This window comes from Engystomops pustulosus, chromosome 7, assembly GCF_040894005.1.
Source record: "Engystomops pustulosus chromosome 7, aEngPut4.maternal, whole genome shotgun sequence".
Classification (NCBI taxonomy): Eukaryota; Metazoa; Chordata; class Amphibia; order Anura; family Leptodactylidae; genus Engystomops; species Engystomops pustulosus.
Window position 1 is genome coordinate 81,362,223 of NC_092417.1, and position 27,039 is coordinate 81,389,261.

Genomic DNA, 27,039 nt, shown 5'->3' on the forward strand with positions numbered 1-27,039 from the left:
TCAATAGCCTGCCAGCCCCTGTGCCCCAGCCAATAGCCTGCCAGCCCCTGTGCCCCGGTCAATAGCCTGCCAGCCCCTGTGCCCCGGTCAATAACTTGCCTGCCCCTGTGCCCGGTCAATAGGCTGCCAGCCCCTGTGCCCCTTTACCGAGCCGGACCCCCGCCCCGTTGATGTAAAAGAAAAAATAATCAAAACTCACCTTTCCGGCGGCCCCCTCGGGTCTTCTGTGTGATCCCGCAGTCAGCGGCAGGTCCGTGCCGCGCACAGCGCTGACGTCAGCCGCAGCCGCTGACATCACAGTGTGTGCCGGCTGCCGGCACACACAATACTATTGCAGCGGCGGCTGATGTCAGTGTCTGTGACATCGCATGGACCTGCCGCTGACTGCGGGATCACACAGAAGACCCGAGGGGGCCGCCGGAAAGGTGAGTTTTGATTATTATTATTTTTTTTTTCAGCGGCAAGTCAGTGGCAGGTCCGCACAGTGCTGACATCAGCCGCTGCCGGCACACACAATATTATTGCAGCGGCGGCTGATGTCAGTGCTTGTGACATCGCACGGACCGGCCGCTGACCGACGGATCGCAAAGAAGACCCAAAGGGGCCGCCAGAAAGGTGAGTTTTGATTTTTTTTTCCTTTTTTTTTCTGCTGTCTTGTTTGAGTATAAGCCGAGTTTGTGTTTTTCAGCACATTTTTTGTGCTGAAAAACTCGGCTTATACTCGAGTATATACGGTACCTGTGTGAAGATAATTTCCCATAAATGTAGGCAGTTCGTCCCTTAGAAACAAGAGCTGTCCTTGGATACGACCACCCATCACTATGGCAGTGGTGGCCAGACATGCGCTATTTAGGCACCCGACTAACAAAATTCACTGTTTATTACCACAGGATGGCTGTGGTAGGTGCAATAACTCCAAACCATTTCATATGCAAAAACTATTTGTTTCTTTGTGCAATAACTCCAACAGGGGTGGTCATGTTCAAGGATCTCGTTTCTAAGGGATAACATTGCAACATTTATAGGAAATTATCTTCACACAGCTACATTTGTTTTATTAAGATCCAAGTGAAGAAATGTTTGAAGAAGATAAATTAACCCTCATTGACCCCTTTAGGACGCAGCCAGTTTATAGCTTAAGGGTGCGTTTACAGGTGGCGTTTTATTTGCTTCAGAATGCATGTGTTATCAAATGTTACTATGCGTTTGGCTGTTTTGCAAAAAAAAAATTTCATAGCTTTAAGTGTAAATAGCTGTGTAAACATTTTCGCAACCAAAACGCCACCTATAAATGCACCCTAAGATTTTGAGATTGTTCTTTTATTCGCATGCTGTCTTTCCTGTTAGTGGTAAATTTTGTCTGATAAGATTTTGTATTTATTTATTTTTGAAAAAGTCAGCATTTTCAAATTTCAAAATTTTTCTGCTTTATGATTTCATAATTTTTAAAATGATATTTTATTTTGATGTCACATGGCTTACAAATCGAACATTGGTTTTCTGTATGTTCAAGGTGATTTTAGAATTTACATTTTTGGATATTTTTTTTCAATGTATATAATATTGGAAACCCCTATATATCCCCTATATACCTCTCAAGCTAGCAGAAACAGCTTTTAAGAAGTTTCTCAACCTCTTCATAGTAATTAAAACAAAATGGAGATAAAATTTAGAATACCGGTAGTCCAATTTTGTCAGTAGTACATTCATTTAGCCCTGAAATTTACATATTCACAAAAGACAAAAAGAGAAAACCCATCTTAAAATTTGTTATGTAATTTCTGCGGAGTTCGGAGACACTCCACATTACTTTACTATACTCCACGTTACTTGTTGTATAGGTGCACAGCGAGGCTCAAAAGGGAAGATGGGTCATGTATTAGTCAGTTTTACCCCACAGAATTTCATGTCTTTTAGTTGGTTCATCGGCGCACTTTTGTGAGCTATAAAATATTTTATTTTCTGTTAATGTTGCCATGGGAGGGCTTATTTTTTTTTACAAACAAATCTATAATTTTTGCATTATCATTTTCCAAGTGGCATAACTCTTTTTATTTTTGGTCTATAGAGCTGGTTGACAGCTTCTTTCTTGAGGGCCATATTGTTCTTTTTGTATGTACCGTATATAAGCCGACCCGAGTAGAAGCCGAGGCCTATAATTTTACCACAAAAAACTGGGGAAACCAATTGACTCGAATATAAGCCAAGGGTGGGAAATGCATTGGTCACAGCCCCCCCCAGTGTATAGCCTACAGTCCACCAGTATATAGTCAGCATGCCCCCAGTAGTATATAGCCAGCCCCTGCCCCCTAGTGTATAGCATGCCAGACCATATTCTCCAGTATATAGCCAACCCCTGCCCCAGTATATAGCCTGCCAGCCCCTGCCCCAGCATTTAGCCAGCAGCCCCTGTGCCCCAGTATATAGCCAACCCCCTACCTCGTTATGCAGGCGGCCCTTCCGCCCCGGAATAGTTATACAGCGATAACTTTTATGTGGGGTTTGTATGGTGATTTTCATTTTTGTTTATTTAATATGTAAGTGTTATTGCTTTAGGGGCTTTATAATTAATTTATTAGTTTATATTTATTTAAAAAGCATTTTTTTATTTTATTTTTTAACTTGTCCCACCATGAGGTGTGAACAAGCAATCGTTTGATGTATTGCAGGGTATTAGAACTGTCAGTCTATGCTGATGCATAGGCTGACACACTGGCCCACTTTTACAAAAAAAAAACTGTGCAAACTGCACCATATGCAGTGTGAAGAGGGCGCCAGATTCATGATCTGTGGTGCTCATTCTTTATGAATATGGTGTCCCCTGCACTGCTCCAACAGAGTGCACAATTTTTTTTTTGGTGCACCTTTAACATGGGGCGTGCGACACAAAGCATTCGGACTTTGCATGTTAAATGTGACGCACGGTCCGACTGGGCACAGGAATGTGCAGAATTTTTTCTCCCATCAAGTATAGTGCAGTGTGCGCCTCAAATGTGTCTCGGACACTTCTTAAATACATGTGAAAGCCTTTTGCACATGAAAGAACATGCTGAGTCTGACAGACAATTGGCGCAGGGGCTTTAGCAAATCTGGACCACTACTTGTAAGATTCTGTCACAGACAGGATCTTACAGGCATTTACTTTGGAAAGCACTGGAGTCTTGGCTCCAGGGTTGCCATAGTGTCAATTATCCCCCCCCCCCCCTCGAAAATGGTTCAGTAGGGGCGCCGATCAAGCAGGGAATCTTTATGCAGGCACTTAAATGCATAGTTGCATTAGTTGCATTTGAAGGGTTAACACCCTTGTTCCACCCGCGGGTGTTACACGGGATTGTCAGTGGTAGATTACCACTTAAACCCCGTGTTTCCCATTGATGGTTCAGCACCAGTGTAGAGCTGAACTGTCATCAGTTTCATGATGTACTATTACGGCACGAACACGATCTGCTCCTCTCCATGCCGTAATAGTACGACATGGAGAGTGAAAAGGTCAAAGGGTTATTCCGGGAATATGAACATCTGATACAAAAACCCATAATGCTATAAATAAATGAATGTAACAAAACTCCATGTCATTAGTCACAAAATGGAGCTTAAATAGTTTGATTTTATGATTCACAAAATTTTATGGCCTCTCTAAAGTTATCACCAAGATGGTTGTCACTGGATCCCGGATCCACCAAGATCCTTTAGTTCTCAGTAACTCCTCCTACCTCTTATGCTCTGCTCCCAGTGATGATCTAACAGACTGTCCTGCTCTGTTACCAAAGTAATGATGTCTAACTGCCATCACCAAAACACTGGCCATACTGGTTGCACTGCAACCAACCGACTACAGCCAAACGTAGTGGTGATTACATGACCTGCCCAGGCAGGTGCAGGGCATGTGATGTGGACATGTGACCAGCAGCCATCTTCTGTCCTGTGTCTGCTCCGCAACGGATCGCGCAGAGGAAATTAACAGACTGATTAAAGGGCCAGAAGAATTTTAATTCTTCATTACAGTCTATGTCAGGGGTCCTCAAACTTTTTACATAGAGGGCCGTTCATTGTCTCTCTCAGACCGTTGGAGGGCCTGATAAATAGCGGTACATGTGACTGGATCTGTAATACACTGCCCCCCCTCAATTAATTATTTAACCCCTTAACGACTTGGCCTTTTTTCGTTTTTTCACTTCCATTTTTCACACCCCACCTTCAAAAATCTATAACTTTTTTATTTTTCCACATAAAGAGCTCTGTTATGGCTTATTTTCTGCGTAACAAATTGCACTTCGTAGTGACGGTATTTAATGTTTCATGGCGCGTACTGGGAAGCGGGAAAAAAATTCCAAATGCAGTGAAAATGGTGAAAAAACACATTTGCGACGTTTTCTTGTGGGCTTGGATTTTACAGCTTTCACTGAGCGCCCCAAATGACATGTCTACTTTATTCTTTGGGTTGCTACGATCACAGGGATACCACATTTGTACAGGTTTTATAATGTTTTCATACATTTAAAAAAATTAAAACCTCCTGTACAAAAATTTTTTTTTTGATTTTGTCATCTTCTGGCGCTAATAACTTTTTCATACTTTGGTGTACGAAGCTGTGGGTGGTGTCATTTTTTGCGACTTTTGATGGCGTTTTCATTGCTATCATTGTTAGGACTGTGCTACCTTTTGATCACTTTTTATTAATTTTTTAATATTTTCCAAAATGGCAAAAAAATGTCATTTTTGACTTTGGACGCTATTTTCCGTTACGGGGTTAAACGCAGTGAAAAACCGTTATTATATTTTGATAGATCGGACATTTTCGGACGCGGCGATACCTAATGTGTTTATGATTTTTACTGTTTATTAATATTAATATCAGTTCTAGGGAAAGGGGGGTGATTTGAATTTTTAGGTTTTTTTAATATAATTTTTTTTTTTTAAACTTTTTTTTACTTTTACTTTAACTATTTTTCAGACTCCCTAGGGTACTTTAACCCTAGGTTGTCTGATCGATCCTACCATATACTGCCATACTGCAATATGGCAGTATATGGGGATTTTACTCCTCATTCATTACAATGTGCTGATAGCACATTGTAATGAATAGGTTAAAACGAGACAGCTTCGGGCCTTCGTGAGGCCCGATGCTGTCATGGCAACGGATCACCGCTCCCCGTGACGTCATCGGGGAGCGAAGATCCGCGCCAAGATGGCGGCGCCCATGCGGCGCCATCTTTTTGAAGCCTCCGGCAGCATTGCCGGAGGTGATCGCGGTGAAAGCACCCGCGATCGGTGCTAGCACCGATCGCGGGTGTTACCGGTAAGCCTTTGCTGCAATATGCAGCAAAGACTTACCGGCTATGGAGAGGGCTCGGCCCGCGAGCCCTCTCCATGCACCGGGACCCGGCGCGCGCCGTACTAGTACTAGTATACTGCACCCCCTTGTGAACTATTTTATATATTGGCCCAATGAATTAATTAATTGGGTCAATTAATTATTAAATATACTGGGACTCCTCTCCATTAATTATTGAATATGCTGCCCCCCTATTAATTACTAGACTGTCCCTCATAATTAATTATTTTCTATGCTGCCCCCCGCCATTAATTATTTCCTATGCTGCCCCCCAACATAAGTTATTTTACATGCTCTCCCCCACCATTAGTTATTTTATATGCCCCCCACCATTAGTTATTTTATATGTCCCCCCACCATTAGTTATTTTATATGTCACCCCACCATTAGTTATTTTATATGTCCCCCCACCATTAGTTATTTTATATGTCACCCCACCATTAGTTATTTTATATGTTCCCCCCACCATGAGTTATTTTATATGTCCCCCCACCATTTGTTATTTTATATGCCCCCCCACCATTAGTTATTTTATATGCTCCCCCCCACCATTAGTTATTTTATATGTCCCCCCACCATTAGTTATTTTATATGTTCCCCCCACCATTAGTTATTTTATATGCTCCCCCCCACCATTAGTTATTTTATATGCCCTCCACCATTAGTTATTTTATATGTCCCCCCACCATTAGTTATTTTATATGCCCCCCACCATTTGTTATTTTATATGTCCCCCACCATTAGTTATTTTATATGTCACCCCACCATTAGTTATTTTATGTCCCCCCACCATTAGTTATTTTATATGTCACCCCACCATTAGTTATTTTATATGTTCCCCCCACCATGAGTTATTTTATATGCTCCCCCCCACCATTAGTTATTTTACATGTCCCCCCGCCATTAGTTATTTTACATGTCCCCCCACCATTAGTTATTTTATATGCCCCCCACCATTAGTTATTTTATATGTCCCCCCACCATTAGTTATTTTATATGTCCCCCCACCATTTGTTATTTTATTTGTTATTTTATATGTCCCCCCAACATTAGTTATTTTATATGCCCCCCCACCATTAGTTATTTTATATGCTCCCCCCACCATTAGTTATTTTATATGTCCCCCCGCCATTAGTTATTTTATATGTCCCCCCACCATTAGTTATTTTAAATGCTCCCCCCACCATTAGTTATTTTATATGCTCCCCCCACCATTAGTTATTTTATGTGCCCCCCCACCATTAGTTATTTTATATGTCCCCCCACACACCATTAGTTATTTTATATACACCACCCACCATTAGTTATTTTATATGCTCCCCCCACCATTAGTTATTTTATATGGTCCCCCCACCATTAGTTATTTTATATGCTCCCCCCACCATTAGTTATTTTATATGTTCCACCCAACATTAGTTATTTTAGATGTCCCCCCCCACCATTAGTTATTTTACGTGCCCCCCCCCCCCCACCATTAGTTATTTTATATGATGTTCCCATAATGAATCATTTCATATATTAGGGAACCCCCCTCCCCCCCCCCCCCCTCGCCGGCACATTGTTTTTACTGCAGTTTTAAAAAAAAATTAAATCCTATACTCACCTCTAGCTCCCGCTTTTTCTTTCTTCTTGCGGCTGTAGAACAGGAAAAGGTGCGCAGCCGCGTGATTACGTCATCACGCGGCCGCGCATGCAGGTTCAAAGAGCGATGTGCACCAGGGTGGTTTCTGGCCACATTGCTCCACCAGCAATAATAGTGCTAGAGCGTCCGTTTCCGGCCGCATCGAACACCATACTGTGACGGGCAGGAGCTTCCTCTCCGGAGGGACGGAGGCCCCTGCACGACAGCGGAAGGCTGGGCCGTAGTTTGGGGACCCCTGGTCTATGTCATCAGCATTTTTCTGCTAACGGGAGCAAAATTTTAAATATATTTATATTACATATAAGCTTATACTTTAAGGACCGATTTGTATGTGAATTGTGCTGATTCCTGAAATACCCTTTTAATTATGTTTTATCTCTAGACAATAGACATTTTAGCTTATGATCATTTTTTTTAATAAATTATGTGTCAGTAAGTCATGTGGTAAAAAATATTCTTCCTTTAATTTCACATGGTTAAAACTTGCAGAGGATGTGATGCTTTTTTTTTTAGAATGGATGGCACACAGCTGCACTAAATGCTAAATCTTTTAATGTATCAGTGCCCACGGCAGTTATTTTAATGAACCATGTGAGCTTTCTGTTAAAATGTAGAACATGTCCTAGTCAGAACTTTTTCACTGGTCACTCATACGTGAAATGCATGCCAGACTGATGCATATCAGTGGTGAAAAAAGTGAAGAAAATGTCTTTTTTTCTCACAGCTGGGATTCAGCACGTTCTTCTGCAGGTAGCCAATATGTTGAAGGTTGAGAGCTTAGTAAGATCACATCATGGTTCTCAAGAGATAGACACTATACTTCACCCAGCACATACAATACCCCCAACCATTAATATTCATGAATATATCTTCATGTTCATCCTTGACATCAGCTATAGATATGCAGAACAATACATTTTTTAAACTAACACATAAGCCATTTAAACCATAATGATGGTTCTTCCATTTTGTATCAACGTACAAAAATTGTACAAATAAAACTTACAATACTTGCAATTTACTTTATTATTATGCAAATGGTGGAATTTTAACATTATTCCTATATTTTACATGCAACCTTTTCCTTTAAAATTGATTAAAAAGCTTTTCTGATCCTTAAGAGATCTGACCTCTGCCCCAGCAACCAATGCATGTGTAAAAAGGCAATTATAGCTATATAGGTAATCAACATCTTGTGTACATTATTCATAGATGCTTTCCTGGCACACATATAGAACACTTATGAAACAGACCATATTACAAATGATAGTCATTAGATAGGACATCTTAGCAGGTAGTATCACTCATGATAGCCTTAGGTTCAGTTCACACCTGTGGTGGAACCTCTTTTATTATCTTCTGTAACTAAAAACCTAAAAAACAATAAAAGTCTAACAGAACTGATAAACACCCATTGATTTCAGTGTCTATTTGCACCACTTCTGTTAATGCTTCCATGATTTGAGTGGAAAATAGTTTTCTGTCAGAACAGAAGTGGATTCAAATCAAAGGACATTTCAATGGATCCATTATTCATCTGTTATTATTTTTATTAGTAACAATATATGATTATTATTATGATATACTGACAGTTTCACACAATACGGACTTGGATAAAGCGGCTTATTTTTGTGATAGCAGAAGTATTTATATGGTTTTACTAGCAGCAGATATTTGTATAGATGTTTTTTTCTGGCTCAGAAAAGGATCTATGAGATGACATTAATAGAAAATGTTACGTGACATGAATTCTGCTTCTCCTGCGCTGGTCTTAATTGCCTGCGCAATAGCAGCTGTGAGGGGAATTTTGTGCTAAAATTCCTCTGAGGTTTCTGAATGACCTGCCTGCCTTCCATTTTTCCTGTGCGCTGGCAGCTCAGTATCTGAGAGAAGACGCTGTGTAAGGCTGAGGTAATCCTGAAACTATAGGGGGAAGGGGCAGGCTTGCAGGCAATTAGTCGCCATGTCTCTAGAGTCAGGTTTTTACCACAAGAGCAGCATCCTGCCGCTGCTGCCAGTCACATGACTAGCGCTGTCCACCGTCAATGTAGACGTTGTGCTCTCTGTATGGGATACAGTTACCCCCTCACCACCCCTTGCCTTTACATTAATAAACCTCATTGAGGCATTGCTAAGGGAAATACGAAGGAGAGCTCCTAGTCCTAGACCACATCACAGATTAATATTAGCTCCACCGTTTACGTATTTGTTGTGTAAGGGAAATACGCTCTCCTATATTACACAGAAAATACACAGTCATTTGTCAAAGAAGTCTACAATTAGGAAGATTACATTGGAACTTCTAGAACCATAATATAGAGTCTGTACTTACTATTATAATGGGTGTCATCATGGATCGTTACATTCTACAACATATAATATTGTAACATCTAAATAAAGAGTAACATCACCAAAATACACAATTTCCAAATGACCTGATTTAATTGTACCCTGTTTGCTACTGTAGTAACACCCTTTTTGCCATCACTGACTGTAATGTCAGGAATGGACTTGTCATTTCTGGAGCCCCAAGCTAATTTATATCTGGGGGTTCCCTTGCTGCATATCTCTTCACAGAATTGCACAACAATAAGTCTTTTGTTACCTGTTTTGTATTAGTGTCCCAAGGAAGTAAGTGTGTCAAGAGCAATAAGTAATTGCATAGGCTGCTTAATGGGTCAAGACCCCCTGTACATTTATTGTCATGAGCAAATGATGCTGAATATATCTTTTTTACATTCAGCCATGGATATTTCTGAATGTACTAAAGCCCACAGCAAATCCACAAATACCATAAGGGAGAGCAGTAACTACTAGAAGAACAGAGATCGTTTTGTGATTGTAATTGCACCAAGCTTACGTCCATAATTTATAAGCTACAGTGTCAGTGTGAGGATAGTGTAACTGAGAAGCCTAGAATCTGTGCTGCAAGTTTACTTAAGTGATTCAATTCAGGGAAGTGGTGCCCTTAGTAACAGGTCCATTCATATGTGTATAATCATAAATGAACATCAAAAGTGATGCTCAACAGAAAAAGTGAGATCAGTTCTTAAAGCCTGTGCTAAAGTTGTTTCCTATGGCCCCCGTAGGCTCTGATAAATGGCTAGGAGTTGTTACAGAAGGAAGCAGCAGTTTCAGATACTTGATTGTATGGGGAATAGCTCTTACTTGTAAAGAATTATTATTTACAAAACACCAGCACATACCCTGAAAAATATATAACTCCATAACATTCAATTGTCATTCTTTCAATTCATTTTATCTGATAAGTCTTGATGCGACTATCATCTGTAACATTCTTTTCTGATTTTTTTAATTCTTAGGGCTAAAGTGCCAGAGGCCAAAACATCAGAACTCATGTGATGACATTGAGGTCATCTCAACAGAGACACCACCACAGCAAGACAGCCCGGAACTGTACAGGAAAGGGACAACACCATCAGATGTAACACCAGATGACAGTCCTATGAGAAGCCCCCTTTGCAGCCCACCATCCACCCCACCCCCACCACAGCCAGCACCCAAGTCTAGAAATAAAAGTGCCCACTTCTCTAGACAGTTGTCTGTAGATGAGGACCGAGGAGGGGACATTCAAATGTTGTTAGAGGGACGGGCTGGGGACTATGTAAGACCCAACAACTGGGTAGAAGTTGGTGGGAGTAGAGTGGGGATGTCAACAGGGAATCCTTTGGGACCTTGTTCTATCCCTGAAGATCTCATGATGAAGAGCACTGGCCACAAACATGTGGTTTCCAACCACAAGCCAAGAGAACGGTGGGCAGACTCCTCAACCACTGTATCATGGACTACCCATAGGACCCACAACCACAGCCCGGGTGGGAACAAGCTTCTTGAGGTGGATGAGGAAAAGCTCAGCAATTATGAGATGGAAATGAAGCCCCTGAAGCGAATGGATTCTTATATGCAAGAGATTCACACCCAAAAAAGACATTACAGCAAAGCAGGGCCCCGGAATCCAGCAGAGGGCCACCACTTAGAGGACCGCATGTATGGAGTCCAGAGACTGAGGTCTAAACCTCAGAACAAAGAGAACTTGAGGCCGGCAGCCACTGCTGAGCCTACTGTGCAAAAACTGGATACATTGCGGTTTGGGGAGAAAGGAGAATCGCGTCTCCTGAGACGAGATTTAACCCTTTCCCCACCACAGAAATCTTTACCTGTTGCACTAGAATCTGATGAGGAGAATACAGCTGAGCTCAAACCCACGGTAAGAATCTTGGTAAATTTTAATGACACAAATCATTGCTTATGCCTTACTTAGTGACATTACTTTTTCTAGCAGTGGTCAGCAACACATTCAAATACTGAACTAGGCCAGTGATGGCTAACCTATGACACGCGTGTCAGTGCTGACACACATAGCCATTTTCACTGACACACGGCTGCCTGAGAGTTAAGTTTCAACCTACATGACCAGGTGCAGGCTGAGAGATTGCACTGAGCTTCCGGCACTCCTTCTCCTCCCCCGGGCCGGGCCCTCCCCATGTGTGAGCTGTGCATAGTGTCTCCAGTCAGCACAGGTATCAGCATGGGGCACAGCAGTAGAGGGGACCCTCAGTCAGAGGGCATCACAGTCAGAGGTCACATCGCTGCTGCCTTGTGTGATGTCCCAGCAGCTGCCACCTCTACACTGACCATCTCCACAGCAGGGGCAAGGGAGGACAACCATACAGGTCAGTGCACTGTATGATAGAAGACAGTCATCAGGGCTTGTGTGTCAGTTTTGTGATGTACAAGCCCAGACATTGCGAATCTTTTGCTCCTCACACCTTCTCCATGCCAAGAGGGCATGAGGGAGATGCAGACAGCGGCGCCAGCGCCCTCGCTATAACCTGTGAACTTTCATGACAGAAAGTTCACAGGTTACTAAGCATTTCCACACCTGTCTGATTGTAACCGATCTATTACAATGTGCGATTTGCACATAGTAATAGATGATTGGGAAAATCCCCATATAGTGCCATAATGTAGTATGGCAGTACATGGTAGGATCAATCAGACAACCTACGGTTAAAGTACCCTAGAAGTTAAATAGTATACATATTTAAACTATAAATATCACAAAATTATGTTTTTTTTGTCAAGGTGACACACCACCCGAGTTATGCTCGTTTTTTTTGGCGAATTTTGACACACCAAGCTCAAAAGGTTGCCCATCACTGAACTAGGCAAACATAAAACAAGAGAGAACACCATGAGATTTGACAAACCTGACCGCTATAAAATATACCAGGAGTGCACAACCATTTACTTTGATGGCTGGATTGTCATACTATTTTACTTCAGTGGTCTGTAATACAATTTAAGCTGCTTAAAGTGCTAATGATATGAAATGCTATAAAGCCATATCTTTATTATACAAACACATTCTTACGATTAACTGTTACTCACTGCATAATACGATATGAGTAGGGATTAGTCTCAAAACATAAAAATAGAAAATATTTAAAAAATGTGCAGTGCATCAACTTCCCTACAAACAAGGGCCATGGACAATTTTTATGATATTTTCTTTTCTAGTCATTTTGCGTCTTTCTATGGTATTTGCTAATATAGAAGTAAAAGATCTCTTGCTTATCAACAGTATATTATCCACTATTAGATGAGGTTTTTTTCCAGTGCCCACACAAAATAGTGTAAGAGCAAAGCATTTAAACTTAACTCATTTTCCGTGATGCCCCTTACATTATTTTTACTTTAGTCTAAAAACATACAAGCTTTGGTTATTTGGCATTTTACAGTGGTTTGCAAAAGTATTCATCCTCCATGGATTTTCCTTATTTTAAAATTTTACAGCCACAAACTTTAAGTTAAACTCCAATGTCATAATGATTTTTATAAAATTGTCATCTGTAAGTCCCCTTTTAAAAGTAACCAGAGTTATGCCAATACTTTGTTGTTTGCCCTTTTCTTTTCTGAAGCTGCTTAATAAAAATCTTCCTCATGAGCAGTGATGAGGGCAAAGCCTAACCTCTTCCTGTATCTGCCCTGAATCTAAGTCAAAATTAGGCTACCCACATTTCCCATGATGTATTGTGTTCTCTCATTAAGTAATTTAGCTGTAAATCCAGTGAGCTCCCTAAAGTAATTTCACTGAACACTGCATAGTGTACATACTGCATGTACTTAGTGACTAGCCTGTTAGCTTCCATCAATATGAGAGTATGGAACATGTAATAAGTAGTAGAAACCAGCAGTGGACTAGTTACTTGAAGTATATAGTCTGTGCTGCGTGAGCACTAAATGTTAATAGCTCCCTTTTGTGTAGAAAGTTTTAGGAGAGCAGAAGGTGGGGAGCTCCAGAGGAGTGAGGTGCAGAGAGAGACAGTTCTGCAGAATCAGATTAGCACATATAAGGTTTTTCTGTCAGCTTAACACAAAGACCATCACATGACCTCCTCTCCTCCCTCCCGAGTTAGCAGGGAGCAGCAGACCCTCCCCTCTGTGAAACAGTATCTGTAAACAACTCTCTAGAATTATAGGAGAAATCAGCACAGTCAAGATACACAGCTACTGCAGGGACAAGGTAAACTGTGGAGGATAGCAAATAAACTGCCAAATATATGCAATTAAGAATATATGAAAAGTTTTGTAATCCACTTAGCATTTCCACATTTTTTCAGGAGTAGAAGTAATTAAAGTCAGCCTATTACCATAAAAATGCAAGGAGACCAGAGCAGAGTGAAACATAATTGAGCTGAAAAAGATTCTTTATAAATTTTGGAAGCAGTCAAAGAGGCCAGGGCTTCCATCAGGTCAGTTATTAATTTGTTAGATCAGTACTGAACAAACACAGGTTGAAGTGGCATGTCGCAATTTACACTTGACATCCATGCTCCATCAGGTTCAGAACTGCATGTCAACTTCTCTTGGCTGTGATTTTATCACTGCAACATTTATTACCAGCTTCTAGTAACACATGTCCACACTGTGCCCCTAAAAATACCACAGTCACTAGCAAAATAACATCTTATATATATAACAACTAAGTCCCACACTATCCTCCAAAATAATATTTACCCCCCACAACACCACCACAACCATGCCGTACCCCCCTCATATATCAAATATACCTTGCATACCACCAGTGACATATTTTACCCCCCATGTATAAAATAATATATATCTCTAACACTGTAACTGACAATATATTAAGGAGAGAGAGACCTCATCAATAGGGTACCCTTAGTGGTAACTATAGCAACAAACTCTGCCAGTGCGCCGAATTCCCAGCTCTGCACCAGGAATTGTGACTAAATCATGGCTTGTATTCCTGTTTTCAGGCATACAGGCTATAATAGACTTCCAAGGTCCAAGGAACTGCACACACATCTTACAAGCTGGTTGCATAAAGGAATATAATGAACTCAAAAATCCCTTGCCTTGTCCAGGTGCTATCTAAGCAAATATCATTTCCTGACTACTTGGATATCATGAGCTTAATTCGCACCAGATACAGAAATCAGAGTGGAGTGAAATACACATATGGACATTTCCATTCAAGGCACCATCTGCTATATGCAGCAACATACCTCCACCCTGGCACCAGCCCTCCTCTCTTCAGCTACATGTCTGCCTCCCACAATACTTGCCAGATCTGTTTCTCTTGCTGCCCCCCACTGAGTCTCCCTGAGGCCCCACATCTCCCTGCTGCAGCATAGTCTCCTAGGTCCTTGCCAGCAGTAGCACATCATATAATCATATGTCATTCTTTCAATACATCCTCCCATTCATATGATGTAACCCCCCTGAAGCTTTTCCTTGTAACTTTAGAAGAGTACATGTTAATGTATTTGTATTGCAGTGATATCTGCAATGTTATGGGCTACACCGAGATCTTGGTGCAGCATTCTATCCAGTCAGTGGCCATCAATTTGTGGCATTTGGTTGGCTGCCTGGATCCTGTTGCTAGGCAACACCTTATGCTTCTCCTCAATCAGCAGCTTCACAGTCACCTGACAAATGCTGTGAGGATGCAGAGAGTCATAGCCGGGAGGGGGGCAGCATGCTCCTATTATCCAATTATACAGGGCTGCCGGGGTCCCTAGGATGAGACGTCTAACTATCTCATAGGTGGCAATTCTGATGTTTTGAGGGAAAAAAATAGAGCACTTTATTCACCCAGAGTGCTAGATGTAGAAAATTGCTGACATGTTTTACTTGAAGCATTGAAAGCTTTGCCTATTTTTCACATGTACTGTATATGTTTTATAAGCACTGACTTCACTGTGCAATCTATCTATCTATCTATCTATCTATCTATCTATCTATCTCATATCTATCTATCTATCTATCTATCTATCTATCTATCTATCTATCCCATATCTATCTATCTCATATATATCTGTCTTATCTCTATCTATCTCATATATATCTGTCTTATCTCTATCTATCTCATATCTATTTATCTATCTATCTAAGAGTCAAAAATCAGCAACACACCAACAATTCAGTGCAAAAATGTAAGGGTACTATATTAATCCAGAGTACAAATAGGCTAAGTTTCAGTTCAAGCAGTTCAGTACAAGGGTATATATCTATCTACAGTATCTATCTATCTATCTATCACAGTAACACCCTCAGATCCTTTCCGCTAATTAGTATAATTATAAAGTTAATTTTAGAAGGAAGGAGGCCATGGATAACAAATATAAGAACATTACCACAGTCATGGTGCCTGGATCTATGAGTAAGTGTCCCTGGTTTATCATACCTGATTTTGGTGGTAGATTTCCTTTATTTCTTAACTTCCCAGAAAATCTCCTTAATATACAATAGTTAGATTATTAGTTCTTATAGTATATATCTAAGCTGCTGCAGACCCTCTTATCCAAGCTTGAAGATTCCTAGTTTCAACCATATGAAAGTACAGGGATGTAGCCCAAGGCCATCAAGGAACTGCATGCATTGTCCGCCTGCAGTTTCCTGATAGGCGGCCTCTGAATCCAAGCACCAAAGCTTACAATAAGAGTATCAATACTTTACTGTCAGCTATTTACTATGAAAGCCTCTGTATATTATTTGTTATATGTCTATTGCTCTTTTTTTACTTCATTTTATTCCATTCTACGCGTAATATTTCCATGAACTCCTCTCTATACATTTCTTCTGGTTCTGTCCATCTACAGTGGGACATTTCCTGTCTCTTTGTCCTGGTATTGACCGCCTTTGTAATTGCTGCGCTGGGATAAAAGCGGTGAATATGTCAGGACTGCAGATCATCTTTCATTTCCAGTCGCAGTTTGTAAAGATTTCTCCCTGGACATCATTATCCCTGACAACGTCTGTATTTTGCAGCATTGACCCATGGCAGGCGAGCACTTATCCCATCCTGCATGCACAATACTCATTACCTGCAGCCGGTTCATATTTATTGATCACTTTACATTGTAGTTAATAATTTACAGTGTAATAAAGTTGCATTTTGATCCTTGTTAGTGGTTGTGTAATAGATGTCAGCAGGCAGGGGTTGCTCCTTTAGCAATGCCAGTTAGGAAGAAGTTTTTGTTGATAAGTTGGTGGTCAGTATATTTTGCATAGTAGAAAATTTGGTGCATCTTCTGCTTCCCTGAGTTTGTATTAAAATCTACAATATCGATCCCATGTTGTCCATCCCTGACAATGGCCTCATTGATAATTCTTTGGCTATGGCCTTTTTAGTGATACATATTCTTGTAAACACTGCACAGCACAAGCCATCTAGCTTCTGTAGATGGTTTGGGCAATATTTGTGGGGGCAAACAGGTTATACTTTAGGAATTCTGAAGAGTTCTATTGTTGCTGACTGATAGAAGTTACTATGGAACATCTTAGAATTGGAGATCTCACTTAAATTGCGTCTTATGGTGTCTTATTGAACCTATTACTTGTTCCTAGAGGTACTGCAAGACTACACATGGTCTCTTCCCAATGAAGAGTATGACAGTCATACAGATTGCACACTTTTATATAGATTTCTTGGGGGTTTCTCAAAAGGGTAAAAAGGTAAAGTTGATATTCATAACCTCCTTACGGAGATGACTGGTATTCTTGGAATTATTAAAATAATGGCTGCTATTAATTTATTTCTTCTAACCTTTCCTGACTTACAGTTTTTTCTTAGTGTAGTTTTCTTTATTGCTTAACAACATCTTCTTTTGTTTTCTGTCTTTCAGGGTTCTGCCCCCATCCTGGTCGTCATGGTGATTTTGTTAAACATTGGAGTCGCCATTTTGTTTATCCACTTTTTCATTTGATGGAACTGCTCCAACGTTTGCAAAAAAAAAAATTTAAACAATAAAACATCAAAACAAAAAAAAACTATAGAACAATGGAAGCTGCTTGTGGAGCCTGGAATGGAATGTAGCTCCGTCATCGGCTGATTTTCTGATTGAGCCTCTGTGTTTAATATTCTTTATTTTGATGAGAAGTGGTTTTTTTTGGTTATTTTTTTTCTTCCAAAGGAACAAGAATTCAATTTCAATCACAGTTTGCCTTTCCCCTCCCCCATGGGTAATGTCTTTAATTTTTTATGTTTTGGGGGTATTTTTTTTCTTGCTTGTTTGGCATGAGAGAATGCAAAAGATAATGACATTTTATACCCGTCTGTCCCTTCCTGACAGTTGCGTTAATCATGTGTGTGATGGGTTTATAAAGAAAAGACGTTTTGCTGACTCCGCCCCTTGATATAGAAGGAGCCATTTATGGTCAGAGGATCTTCTTACGCTGCCCCCTCTGCCTGGAAATGGTTCCGACCCGGTTGGATTCTATGACAACACAGATTGTGCCATCTGCCTGATATCCTGATCTTGGTTTTCTTTTGGTCTTTACTTTGCAGCTATTGTCATGTTACAGAGTGCTGGCTTTAGTTATTAAGAGTTGAAATCAGAAAAATTTTGCCCGATTCACCTTCAAACAGGACCTTTTTGGGTAATAGATTTTATGACTATTTTTGAGAATGATTAACAAAATGTTTCTTCCAATGCAATCTGTGACTGGCTCATCAGAAATCAGGCCAGAAATTAGCTTACTTCTATATTTAAGTGCAATAACAGACTTTTATTGGACTGATGGGCTCTGTATACAACTTTTTCTTCACTAAACAGTGATTTATTACTTATAAATCCTGATCAAAACTGATTTAAAAAAATATTACTTGAAAGGAAAACTCCCGTCAAAAATTTACATTACTGTAATTGTATATGTTCAATGACAACATTGCAAAGCCACCTCGTAGTCACTGTCGCAATGTGGTGTCTACATTGTAGCAAGTCATGGCTGGGATTTCTATTACATGCAATTTTTTGCTAACAAATTCATGTCAGACCCCACCCTTTATGCTCTTTTTCTTTTTACTACACAGTCACATGATGACTAATATCCATCCAGGGTGAAGATAAGTACATTATTATTAGCGTATTTTTCATGAGCTTGGTCATTATTGACCTGAGTTTTCCTTTAAGGATTTGAATGTTTTGCACTTTACAGCTCAGTCCAGTAAATGGTTCTTTACCAATGAGCAGGTCAAGGCTCACGGGCTGGAAGGTTCATCAGTCACTGGCCCCCATCCGCACCGGTTATTGCACATGTCATCCTGACATGACTCCAGGTCTCCCTTACGGACTGTCCAGAGAGTGAGGATTATTCTTTTTGGCCAAATTCTCACAACATGTCTTGCATTCTGCCCCTGCTGCATGCTTGCTTTTAATGTTCTGATCATCATCTTATGCTCAATCAGGGTGTCGCCTGTCTGTTCAATAAATCATTTTAGCAATGCAATCATTTGCAGAGCATTTAAACCTTGTTCGCCATGGTAAATGTTTCTTTCCATTAGATTTTCAATGTCTCTGATATCAACAAACAATATTGGGAGAAATTGTACAACTGGTCTGTGGAGAACAATAGGAGGGGGATGTCCAACTCTACCTTCCCCACCTCATATTCTTGAATTTAACATTGTGGGAGGTCTGTATATGATGCCGGTTTCTTCCTCGCTCCCAGTGTGCACAGCTCTGTAAGTAGGTTTCATATTGCTACATAGATGAGAGAGCATTTCTGTATGACCCTCACTTTAGTTCTGATCATGGATTTTCAAGTCCCAGTCAAAGGAACATCAAGCTGAGAATACCAGCATGAGCAATGCAGTCAGATCTAAATTCCCATTGACATTACTTATCATATTATTCTACAAAGCTGCTGGGTGTCATTGGAAAAAGTTAGTTAGATAACCCCCTTTAACAGCTTAAATGAGGTCAAATAATGCAGGAGACAAGAATAATAATTAGCCTACATCAAATCACATACAAACTACACAAACATAGAATTTGTTCTTATTCTTGCCTAAGTTTCGGGCTGGGGCAGTCATTTCACCTACCCATGACACATGGTTCACAAACACCAGACTATGCCACCCATTTTAAGTGTTTTCACCAGTTTTCTGTCTGACTTTGCACTAGAAAGAACATGTAAACTGCTTGCATATGTATTTATATAAAGTGTCTGCACCAGTTTTGTGTCTGACAACAAAGAGAAAATGTGCACCAAAAGGGGCGTTTTACTGCTTAGTCGGACCCTGCGCCACAATTATGCAGCATGAACAAAGTGCACCAAAAAAAAGGTGCACACAATCTCCGAACAGTGTAGGGGGCACCACATTCATGAAGAACAGGTACCACAATTCCAGAATCTGGTGCACACTGCACATTTCACAGGCTAACTACACATAGTACAAATTGCACTGTTTTTGATAAATGTGGGCCCACCAATTCCTTTTTTTGCATTCCGAGAATGTATTAGTTCATCTGCAGGTAGTGGAGACACTGAGAGAAACTTCTGGAACATTTTAACTTTGAAGTAACCTGTGAAGTAGAAGACAGGCCGAAAATCATAATCAATACATAATAATTACTGCATGTACTGTATATAGGAGATTTACCAGAAGTCTCTGAGAGAAAAACTGGCAACCAATTCGATCTCAACTTTCATTTAAAAAAACTGCTGTAGGAAAATGAAAGCTGAGCTCTGATTGGTTGCCATGAGCAACTAGAACAGTTTTGCTCTCAGACATTTCCAGTAAATCTCCCTCTATGTATGGATGTGACTCCCCTAGCAGAATAACAAGTGGAGCTTAGAATTATACTATGGATTGCACTCAGGACTAGTATGGAATGAGGAAAACTTATTGACTCCAGTATAAGCCTAGGGTAAAATATGCATTGGTCACAGCCTCCCCTCACCAATGAAATGCCCCATGCAGCCTACCCCCAGTAATACAATGCCACAATGTAGCCTCCCCCAGGAATAAAATGCCCCAAGGCAGTCTCCCCAGTAATAAAATGCCCCATGTAGCCCCTTATTGTAATATACTTACCCTCCGGTGCTCCTTTTCGCTCTCTGTTTTGTGTGTGACAGAGTGGCAGAGACGCATCCATGCACCCTATGATGTCATCAGTGTGTGCGGGGGCAGCAGAGTTCATAGACCGGACTCTACCCACGCTGCACACAAACATGTGCAGCCCATGGAATTGGGCTGTGTCTTGGCTCATTCCCACAGACTGCAAACAGTGCAGTGAATGGAAGTCCCTGCATTATATAGAAATATATAATGCACAGACAGCATGTCTGCCAAACAGTCACGTCTAAACTGTAATAGTTAATACATTTGTGGCGCGGCTGTTTGGCAGATGGGCTTCACATGTTCATGAGCATGAGCAGAAAGCCACAGGGAAAAGAGGACCTGTGGGGTGCGCCAGAGGGTAAGTATATGAGTTTACTTTTTCATATACTTGTGTATAAGACGAGTGGGACTTTTTCAACGCAAAAATTGTGCTGTAAAACTTGGCTTATACTCGAGTAACTTACAGTAATATACGAGTAATATATAGTAACTTAGGATCAGAACATAAAATGGCTTTCTTAGAAGGACATGAACTTTATGGGTTACTGTCCAGCTCACAGTCTAGATGGATGCTGCTACTTTGCCCAGTCAATAAAATCATAATTGACGGGTTATCCCAATATTACGTATCCCATGGGTTCAGCTGCTGTTGTCCTGGCTGTGTGCTAACCATGTAAGTGTATATTGCATCATCCATTGTGTTTTGCTGTTTCCATTCATTTGTCATTGTCAGTACAAAAAAGTTAATAACTTACCCTCACAACCCTGCATACAGACAAAACGACTGCTCTGTTGCTTCTGACATTTGTGCTTATGGAGCCCTGCACTTGCAAGGATCAGTGATGGGCATTATTGAGTATGTAACCTAGCATGGGGTATGGGGTGCACAGAATGTAGACATACCCAGTCCAAAGGCTCTTCTTTCACATAAGAAGAAACATGTGTTATGCACCTAATTGGTGAGTGGCGCACCTGACAGCTACATGCATGACTGAATTATATTTATTATCCAGAATAAATGGACACTAATGAAGACAACCTTCACACCTCCGGTGGCAAAGGATGAATTTGGAAACCACCAGGTTATTATATATAGGCTCAGCTAGTCATATCACGTCTGCACTACACAAGTAATTACTTGGAGTGGTTTCCCACCAGAATCATTACATTATTAGCAAATTAGATTTCTGATAACCCAAAGGTGAACTCAAAATCTCAAGTTCAATGTACCTTGCTATTGAAAATGTAAATCCGATTTAATGATTTTCATGGTCAGAAATCTTATGCAGAGCAATATTACTGCATGGGGGTTATGGCGTATGGCCCTCATTGAAATCTGCAGACAAATCAGAATGTTACACACACATTTTTTGCAGATACTGATGCAGATTGGTTCAAATAGGCGAAATCTGCACAAAAAACTGACACACTCTGGATTTTAAAACTTGACAGCATTTCAGTTTACAAGCAATGTACACACCAAAAGTGATGGTGTCATCATAGGGGGACCACTTGTTACCATCTGATAACCAATAGAACACATCCCATGGTCCACAAATATTTGGAACCCTACTACGTGTATGTGCTGAATAAAATTTCACTCTTATTAAAGCCTCATTCCGACAGCCGTTGGGTGACATATATAAGGTCAGCAAATATATGCCCCCCATAGGTTGGCAATGGGTGCATGGCACATGTGCGGCACTGTACTGTTCCGTAGCCCGGAGAAAGATAGGACATGTCCTATCTTTCCCTGGAATATGGCTCAGTGCCCTATGTTTCTCTATGGAGAGGGGCGGGGGTGAGCGGCGCCCACGTGTGTTCGTTGTGCTACGGTACGGCAGGAACGCGGGTGTGTGAATTTAGCCTAATACTCATGATAAATATTACTTATCCTTAGTTACTGTTTATATGCATGTGCTTGTAATATGGTGTCTTCCAGGCTTTGGACTGTTTTGATTACGTTTCTTATATACTACTGCAATTGTATTTTTCTTTTAGATGAAACTTCAAAATTTTACAAGGATAAACAGATAAACTTTCCCTATAAAACCAACACTGACTTGCACTCGTTTTGGTATCATAGAGACCTAAAGGAGTTAATTTACATAAAATGCTGGACCCAATAAGCACCTAAGGCTCCCTCCATAGGGATGTAATTAGTCTGTAAAATATGGACCCTGTGTTTGTGGGATACCATAGACTGAACAGTCCTGATATAAAAGTTATATATAATGCTAGTAGGGCTGTTTACTCGGATTCATGGAGTTGGAGTTGTTGGCCATTTTAGTGGTGTCAGTGTCCTGATAAAAAGAACTGACTCCAAAAAACATATAATAAATTCTAAACATTATGACATTACCTGAGGTTTAATACTTGATCTAAGGATTTAGGCCTGGGGTGATTTTTATGACACATTGGGGCAGATTTACTTACCCGGTCCATTCGCGATCCAGCGGCGCATTCTCTGCGCTGGATTCGGGTCCGGCCGGGATTTATTAAGGCAGTTCCTCCACCGTCCACCAGGTGGCGCTGCTGTGCTAAAAAGCATCGGAACGCGCTGGAGTTCACCGAGCCGGGCTGAGTGAAGGTAAGTGCAAGCTCCGCAACAGATTTTTTTTTTTTTAAATGCGGCGGTTTTTCCGAATCCGTCGGGTTTTCGTTCGGCCACGCCCCTCGATTTTCGTCGCGTGCATGCCAGCGCCGGTGCACCACAATCCGATCGCATGCGCCAAAATCCCGGGGCAATTCAGGGGAAATCGTCGCAAATCGGAAATATTCGGGTACCACGTCGGGAAAACGCGAATCGGGCCCTTAGTAAATGCCCCCAATTGTTTTTCATTCAAAACCCTTTCACAACATAACGTATCATAAAAATAGGTAAAATATGTGTCTTATTTAGAGTATTTTAAATGTAATGTATTGTTCCTGTTGATTGGAAAATGCAGTAGATGTCATTTTACTTATAAAGTGATTCATTTTTACCAACTTCAAATATCTGCCCAAATAGAAGAATATCATTAGGAATTGTGGGAAATAATTAGTAACAACTAAAATGATTTTGAATATTTATTAACATAAATTCTAAAGAGACTCCGGTTTGATTAAATACCGTATGTCCAGCTAAGAATGATCACTGCAGTAGCACAAGGGTGATCTGTTACATAACACACGTACGTAGATATTTTGCATGCATTTAACTCCTTCCCGACGCGCGCCGTACTAGCGTCACGGGGAGCGGTGTTCCGTTGCCATGACAGCATCGGGCCTCACGAAGGCCCGAAGCTGTCTAGTTTTAACCCATTCATTACAATATGCTATCAGCACATTGTAATGAATGAGGAGTAAAATCCCCATATACTGCCATATTGCAGTATGGCAGTATATGGTAGGATCGATCAGACAACCTAGGGTTAAAGTACCCTAGGGAGTCTGAAAAATAGTTAAAGTAAAAGTAAAAAAAAGTTTAAAAAAAAAAAATTATATTAAAAAAACCTAAAAATTCAAATCACCCCCCTTTCCCTAGAACTGATATTAATATTAATAAACAGTAAAAATCATAAACACATTAGGTATCACCGTGTCCGAAAATGTCCGATCTATCAAAATATAATAACGGTTTTTCACTGCGTTTAACCCCGTAACGGAAAATAGCGTCCAAAGTCAAAAATGACATTTTTTTGCCATTTTGGAAAATATAAAAAAATTAATAAAAAGTGATCAAAAGGTAGCACAGTCCTAACAATGATAGCAATGAAAACGCCATCAAAAGTCGCAAAAAATGACACCACCCACAGCTCCGTACACCAAAGTATAAAAAAGTTATTAGCGCCAGAAGATGGCAAAATCCCAAAAAAAAATTTTGTACAGGAGGTTTTAATTTTTTTAAATGTATGAAAACATTATAAAACCTGTACAAATGTGATATCCCTGTGATCGTAGCAACCCAAAGAATAACGTAGACCTGTCATTTGGGGCACACAGTGAAAGCTGTAAAATCCAAGCCCACAAGAAAATGGCGCAAATGTGTTTTTTCACCATTTTCACTGCATTTGGAATTTTTTTCCCGCTTCCCAGTACGCGCCATGGAATATTAAATACCGTCACTACGAAGTGCAATTTGTTACGCAGAAAATAAGCCATCACAGAGCTCTTTATGTGAAAAAATAAAAAAGTTATAGATTTTTGAAGGTGGGGTGTGAAAAATGGAAGTGAAAAAACAAAAAAAGGCCAAGTCGTTAAGGGATTAAAATAAGTAATTCTTTCTACAAAGACTTTACACGACTATGGTTAGTGTTTTTAGGATATCAATTAAGATTTTATTTGTAATGAGCATTCATGCATTATATCTGATGAGTGGGGCACCAATGCAGAAGAAAAGGCGTGTGAAAAGTGTCTGGCTGGGGTTCCTTGGGGTTAAACCAGATAAAACTATTCTCGGGGATCGTCACTCATAAATTTTTAAACATTTTTAAATAATTAGGTTGCCTTCTCCGATAACTTCAAGTCCAGTTTCTTCCAGTGGATCTGGTGGGCCAGTCCAAAAGTGTATTTATTGGCTAGACGTAATCCGCTACATTTTGCTCAATGAAATATGTCAGGCTGCAGATAATGGTTGCACTTAGACTTCAGATCTGTATATATTAAAAGGAACTGGATAGTAATAAAGTGACTTATCTACAAAGTCCTTGGTGTGGAGTTCAAGGTGTGGTGTGATTTCCAGGTAAATTTTGATACATGATATGAGGATATAAAACCATGCCACAGCCTGGTAGCCAACCATATATACAGTACACGCATGTATATTGTAAAGAATAATTTACAAAATTGCAACGCATTGCAAAGGTTTCTAGTTGCTTGCAAAATGCCACTGTCATTCCGCATTGAGTACTGAGCCTAAAAAACACAAAGTGACCTGCACTCCAGGTTTTATACCTGCATTCAAATCAATTGTTGCTTCACATGTTAAGGGCTCTTTCACATTGGCTTTGTTTTTCATGTCCGTCGTTCAGCGATTGTCACAGATCCCTCACAAAGCCATTCTTTTCTATGGGTGTTTTCATATTGGCTTATATTTTCACTGATCCATTGTCCCTGGAAAAAATAATGAAACATGTCCTACGGAAGAAATATGAAGACAAACCGCAACTGAAGCCCTAAAATGCAGTTGTCTAAAACAAACCTTCATGAAACTAGCTTTTTAAGATCTTTCAGGCTGGGGCTGCATGAAGCATAATAGTAGAATATACACTGAAACAATTGGAAGAATCTTCATGGCAAGTACAAAGTCTGCAGCATAAAGGAATATTCTATTGCAGAGACATTTGGCCACATTTGTCAAAAGAAGTACAAACTGCCTGTGGAGTGCACCAGATTAATCAAAGTGGCGCACGGTCTTTATTAATATGGTGCATCCTGCACTGCTTGGGAAGTGTGAACCAACTTTTTTTTTGTGCACCTTTAACCTAGAGCATACAACACAATTCTAGTGGACACTGCATGGTCTGATTGTGCACTGGAACACCCCTTTCAGTACAGAATTCTGTGTCTGGATATATTGCAGCGAGGGCGCAAATGTGTCACAGAAATTTTATAAATAAATGTGCAGGCATTGAAAAGAATGTGAAAAGTCAGACAGAAAACAGGTGAAAGGGGCCAATGTATGCGACTCAATTCTGTCGAATCATATTAAAAAATTTGGTGAACGGTCCGACTCTGCACCAGAACGCCCCTTGAGGTGCAGAATTTTGTGGCGTGGATGGACACAGTGCAGTCACAACACAAAACTGACGCAGTCAATACATGTGCAAGCAGTTTGTACACTCTTTTCAGTGCAAAGTCATACAGAAAACTGGCTCATACACTCTAATATATGTTGACCATTGTTCTCCTGAGGCTGGGTTAACATAATGCATAATCCAAGCGAAAATATATGTAAGATTTTACCGAACGCATTAATTTTTTTAGCATGTATAATTTGGCTTTTTTTTTACATCAAAGATAATGATTAACATGCCAAAACACAGGTGCCCACTTTAAAAAATGTGTTCCATAAAAATAAAGTACACAGCCTAGGAAGAGAACCATCTCTGAGTGAACAGCTCACTGGAATATTGTTTGGGCGTTTGGCTCACTTCTGATCAACAGCATTGCTCGTTTTAACTTTACCCCTTATAACCCCCATTTTTACTGTAAGTTTAATACTTACCAGAACCATCTCAGCAAATTTACTCTTTTGAAGAAATGGCTTTCTACCATTATCCAGAGATACAAGGTTCCTTGCACCACTTTCTGATGATTTCATATGCTTTAATTTGTTGTTTAATTCCACTGATTTCATCTGCAGTCCCCATCTTACATGACTTATCCAGGAACATGACTTCTATATTTGGTAGGGGTGAGACAGAACAATGAGCAAGGATGGGGATTCTCTGTAAACATTACGCTTGTGATAACAGCATGTCTCCTTTTTGCACAATATATGCAGACAGATACTGTCCCTGTACAAATGTTCCATTTAAAAAAAAACAAAAAAACAATGTATCCTTTTCTATATGTCCCTGAATTTTCATTTGTTGAAACTTTGTACCATTGCCTGCTGAACCCTCCCCCGTTTCCTAATGATAAATATGCATATCCATTAAAGATTACGCATTCCTGTTTAAA

General features: G+C 40.3%; 1 protein-coding gene across 2 annotated transcripts in view; it reads left to right on the top strand.

Moving 5' to 3' along the window:
- The window catches only part of JPH3 (junctophilin 3), a 117,168-nt gene extending 90,129 nt beyond the window's left edge, over window positions 1-27,039 (top strand). Inside the window, exons 4-5 of one of the 2 annotated variants that reach the window (XM_072117092.1) lie at window positions 10,301-11,205; window positions 13,622-13,734. In XM_072117092.1, the coding sequence (XP_071973193.1) occupies window positions 10,301-11,205; window positions 13,622-13,627 (911 nt within the window). In that variant the 3' untranslated portion in view covers window positions 13,628-13,734. Of the gene's footprint in view, window positions 1-10,300; window positions 11,206-13,621; window positions 13,735-17,152 lie in introns of those variants that run through there. The other variant, XM_072117091.1, reaches the window with a different exon arrangement.